Source organism: Notothenia coriiceps, unplaced genomic scaffold (assembly GCF_000735185.1).
Source record: "Notothenia coriiceps isolate Sejong01 unplaced genomic scaffold, NC01 NC01_scaffold00016304, whole genome shotgun sequence".
NCBI classification, from domain to species: Eukaryota; Metazoa; Chordata; class Actinopteri; order Perciformes; family Nototheniidae; genus Notothenia; species Notothenia coriiceps.
Window position 1 is genome coordinate 1 of NW_011349005.1, and position 5,042 is coordinate 5,042.

The 5,042-nt window shown below is 40.5% G+C and overlaps 1 protein-coding gene across 1 annotated transcript; it reads right to left on the reverse strand.

Moving 5' to 3' along the window:
* Positions 1–3,077: 3,077 nt before the first annotated feature.
* On the reverse strand, positions 3,078–4,265 carry scfd1 (sec1 family domain containing 1; the record flags this gene model as incomplete). Its single annotated transcript, XM_010775873.1, has 4 exons — positions 4,153–4,265; positions 3,566–3,621; positions 3,303–3,388; positions 3,078–3,177 (listed from the first exon to the last, which is right to left on the reverse strand). Coding segments are annotated over exons 1-4 (300 nt in total), but the record flags the coding sequence as incomplete, so codon positions are not given.
* Between the last annotated feature and the right edge of the window lie 777 nt (positions 4,266–5,042).

Genomic DNA, 5,042 nt, shown 5'->3' on the forward strand with positions numbered 1-5,042 from the left:
ATGGACCAATCCGTGGAGCCGTTACGTTAAGCCCCCGCTGATTGGTCCAAATTGACCAATCCACAGACTTCCTCACACACACACTCAGTGCAGGCAGCTCTGCTGATCTCTCCTCCCTGGCTGCAGGCTGATAACAGACAGTTGGGATCGCGGCGAAATTCTCTCTGCAGACCCATTCTCACAGCGTTTATCAACCTTTTTCTTACTCAATATCAAGCCACACTTATTGTTTTTACTTCGGCTGTGACTTTGTGTGTGCTCAGGGTGAGTTTGGCTGTGTTTCGCTGTCGCTAAACAAGGAAACCACACCTCCACGGAGCTCAGCGCGATTCACAACGTCCCGACCAATCAGAGCACACTGTGCTCACAGGGAGGGGGGGGGCTGGAGCTATTGGAGCTACAACGAGCCGTTAAAGGCAGAGAGTGAAATTCAGTGAATACACGTAGTTTACAGAGATGCTGTTTGAGAAACCAATGTGAGTTTGGAACATTGCACAATATAAATCTATTCTAGTAGACCTCAACAATGGAATTATGATCAGTGGAAATGGCCATGACATGGGACCTTTAACTTAAAATCCTACAAGTGATTCTGGGACACTTAATGAATATGAAATCTGATCCAGGGCCAGCACATGAAGCCCTGATGTGTAAAAGATATCTGGGAAGAAATCCAAAAACCAAAGACATCAGCTCGGAGGCCGCGGGGAACGGATCCTCAGCAGCAGATCATAATATCTCAGGGAATTGTGATGGGAACAGTCGAGGGATGAGAGGGGATTTAGTTTTGGGGTCTCCTGCTGGGTGGCTGGTTTTAGAGACCAGAGAGTTACGCCATCTGGACACGCCGTCAAAGTTGGAGCCACAGCAGAAACTAGATCACAGTCTGGATCCTGGACCAGATGTAAGAAATGAAAAGAGAGTCTTAAGATGGAGCAACGTCGTGTCACCTGTTTCCAAAAACAAACGCTAGACGTGTTTCTTGGCTCTGGTGCGGCAACACTCTGATTTTAAATCACGATGCTGGCGGTTGTTTTTAAATAATTCCTTAAACAAGACATTTTGTAACGCCGAGGGTTAGTCCTGTTAGCAACAACTCCTGCTTTGGCTCGGTTCAGAAATCAGAAATACTTTTTAGGTCCCAAAGCGCGGATATTTACAGCAACGAGAAGGTAGAGTGCAGATAAAAGGTCAAAGTGAAAATAGTAGACTTGCATATCGAAAATAGAAATGAATAAACCACACGTTAGAGGGCCATATAACTCCCTCTGGAGGGAACACGAGCCTTGTAGCCTTTGCCGACCACTAAAACCTATAGAACACACTACAGGGAAGGGAAACCAGAAAAAGCACAATACAGCCTCTTTAAAAAAATCAAATAGCATCATTATAAAAAAATGTAAATATAAGTATTGAAGTAAACAGTGGGCAGTCGTTTTAGGGAAACCAGCTTTTCCACTATTAGAGATTAGCCATTTATCTAACTTTCCGCCCCCAAATTGCAGCTCCTTTGTTTGGACCACACCTATCTTCAACCTCTGCCTTAATTTAATCCCATGTTAACACCTGTAGAGGACCTTGATTCCAGATTGAGCCAGGACTGTGAATTAGAGGGCTTTCATTTTAATTCCTAGGGATGTAGCGATATATCGAATATCGCGATATTTTTTTATTAATTTTTTTTTTTTTAAACCTTTATTCAACGAGATGGTCCCATTGAAATCATCGATCTCTTTTTCAAGGGAGACCTGTCCAACATGGCAGCAAGTAGGTTACAACATAAAACAACAGAACACAAAAGGACATGGTATTTACAGGGCTACATGTACATACCTAGAGACATTGACAAGTACCAACAGTATATTTATATCTCGCCCTGTCAATAAGCCTCACCTTCTTGGCAACAACTGTATTGTTTTTGAAGTGGTGGAGAGACAATGCACAGTTTGACCCACTGCTGTCACCCATGGCCAAAGCATATCTCTCTGTCCCAGCAACATCAGTACCAAGCAAGAGGGGATACTGTAAACGCCCAAACATCCCAGCTTCTACCTGGAAATGTGGACATGCTCATATTCCTAAAAGATAACCTTGATGATGCTGAGTGAGTGAGTTAGAGTTGAGTTACTTGAAAAACTAAAGTGAAACTAAATTTATTCTATTGCAGGGTCTGATTATTATATTGTTGACATTTTAAAATACTACTATCCGACTAAAATGCTGTACAAATCAGATGTATTATTTAATAAAGAAAACAAATTCAAGTAAAAAAAATAAAATAAAAAAAATTACATATAATTTTTTACTAAAAATAAATTTAAAATGTTTTTCTTTATTTTTCAATATCGCTATAAATATCGTACCGTGGACTTTTTATCGCGATATTATCGTACCGTGAGTTTTTGGTATCGTTACATCCCTAGTAATTCCAAATGCACATCTGTATAGGTGTGTGATGTTGCACGGTTGAAATGAATGAAAATCTGTCCACAGATGTAAACACATGGCAAAGTGCTCAAAGCCCCTCTGCAGTGGTTCCTGCTAAAGTAGGTGTCTTCAGGAGCACATTGTTCAATGGATATTCCTTAACAAACCATAACAAAGCATTCATATGTTTACGTTTATATGTTGTTCCTTTTGAACGACAATTATTCCAGCAGATGAATATGAATGTAAGGACTTGTTAAGATGCTTTCACACTGCACTTGCTAAATGTTACTCTGCTGGGCACAGTAAGTAAGGGACAGTTCTCCCATCAAACCTCAAACAGATGTTGCAGCTTCATGTTTAATTTTAAGGGTTGAAGGTCAATTTTGAAATATTCTTTCCTACACACATATGTCCAGACCAAAACCCACAGTATGGTGTGTGTATCAAAGCCTCATTATCTTCTTCCTCTGTGCCAAAGAGCTCCATCAATGTCCAAAAACTATTAAAAACACACCAATGAGCCACTCTGCTGAACTGGGTGACACAGACAGGAAGTTAGACATTGAAAATCTGACTAAAATGTAGGTGTTTGTATTCATGTTTTCTAATGGATCAATACAATATGAGAGAGATGATTGACAGCTCACCAGGACGTCGTGGATCAGCGCCTGATAGGTCCAGGTGTGGTGGAGGGGCGTGGCCATGTCCACGTTACGATCCGCCAGAACGAACAGAGGCCTCTGGAAACTGGAGAAGATAAAAAAAGAGTCATGAAACACATAGCCCACCTCTGAACTCATACAGCACTGCATTCTGGGAAGTTGAGTTTCCCATGATCTCAGTTTTATCATTTGTTTTAACAGATTGTTTACCTAAACTGTCCGGCGGCCATGTTGTCTCCCGTGAAGAGACTGTTTCTGGCGTCCCGCAGGTTCTCTCTGAGCTTCTTATCCAACTTCTACAACACACACACACACACACACACACACACACACACACACACACACACACACACACACACACACACAATTAATATATGTGTGCTGCATCATATCACACTAGTTTACTTCAAAGAGAGAAATAAAATAAAAACTGAATGAAATAGTTGATGATTTGTCATTGAACGTCAACTCACCACGGCAACCATCTCCGCTGCGTTACCACGGGGACAGCGAATGATCGGTACTGCACCTGAACAAAAACAACAACAAAACACACTTAAACCATTTTGTCTTCCAACTGAAATCAAGATAAATCTGAAGAAATGTACAAAATGGGTCAAACCGTGGCTAGTTGTTCTTCTCAAAATATATTTTCTTGTGAAACTTCAAAGTTGTACCATTTCCCAAATAATTAATGTACCAGATTTCAAGACTTTCGTATAATCAGAACACATTTTGTGGTATTTTTACTTCTCATTCTATTTATAGTATTTGCTAAACATAATATGGAAATATTAAAAACAACTTCAAGGACTCTGAGTGTTGTAGCATCTAAGAGTTTAAGAACTTAAAAAAAGATTGTTAATTAGAGACAGAAGGAAAATGTTGGAGATTAAAGTGAACACTGCCATCTGGTGGACAGAATCAAAACCACACTGCATTTTTTTTGCAGTGAAAGATTACATTAATAAAAAAAACTGCTTCAATCAGGATTAAAAACAGCCTTAAATAAATAATCAAACAATGTTTTAAGATGGTTAGCAATTCCTTTCCAACTCACCCAGAGTGACGAAGAAACAAAAGAGACTGTCCACGATGGTGTCCATGATGGCCTCCATGTCTGTGTCCTGGATGTCTGCTCTGTTGATGGCTTGAGGTGAGACAAGTATTTATATTGAATCAATGTTATGATAACATCTAAGAGTTGGTTTGCTTTAGTTTGGAGCAAAAGGGAAACATTGATTAGATCGTTTGTTCTTATGGAAATGAACAAACCGATCACAAGCCATTCAGGAAGTTATACCTGAATAGCTATTAATTAGCAGTGTTGGGACTAACGCGTTGCAGTAACTAGTACTCTAACGCGTTATTTTTTAAATTCAGTAACTCAGTTACCGTTACTACTCGGTGCGTTACTCCATTATTTTTTTTATATAGTCTCGGCTCCCTGACGTTCAGCGCCAACAGCGAGGCGAACAGAGATGAGTACTGTACTTAAGTACAGTACTTAAAGGTGGGGTAGGTAATTCACTTCAAAAACACTTTTTGTTATATTCCATGGAATGCTCTTAACGTCCCGATAGCAATGAATATCTGAAGTGCTTTGACAACAAATACAAAAAGAAATGTCATCTGTGGAAGCCGTGGCGCTGTAAAAAGCACGACCAATCATCTGAGCCGGCCCGGCTAAAGTAACTGGATGGCCTACCTGCCTGTCAGCCTTCCATCTGTGCACAAACTTATCTCATGCCCTCATTGGTCATGTGTGCGTTCGTGTGTGTTGGAGGAGGGGCTCTGTGAGGAAGTCTGAAGGAAGGGGCAGATTTTTTTCGGCTGCGTATTTTCAAATTCTAGCGCACTCCAGCTGGTTTCTCCATTCTTACCTACCCTACCTTTAAGTACAGTACTTGAGTAAATGTACTTAGATACTTCCTGTGTCTCATGCGGAGA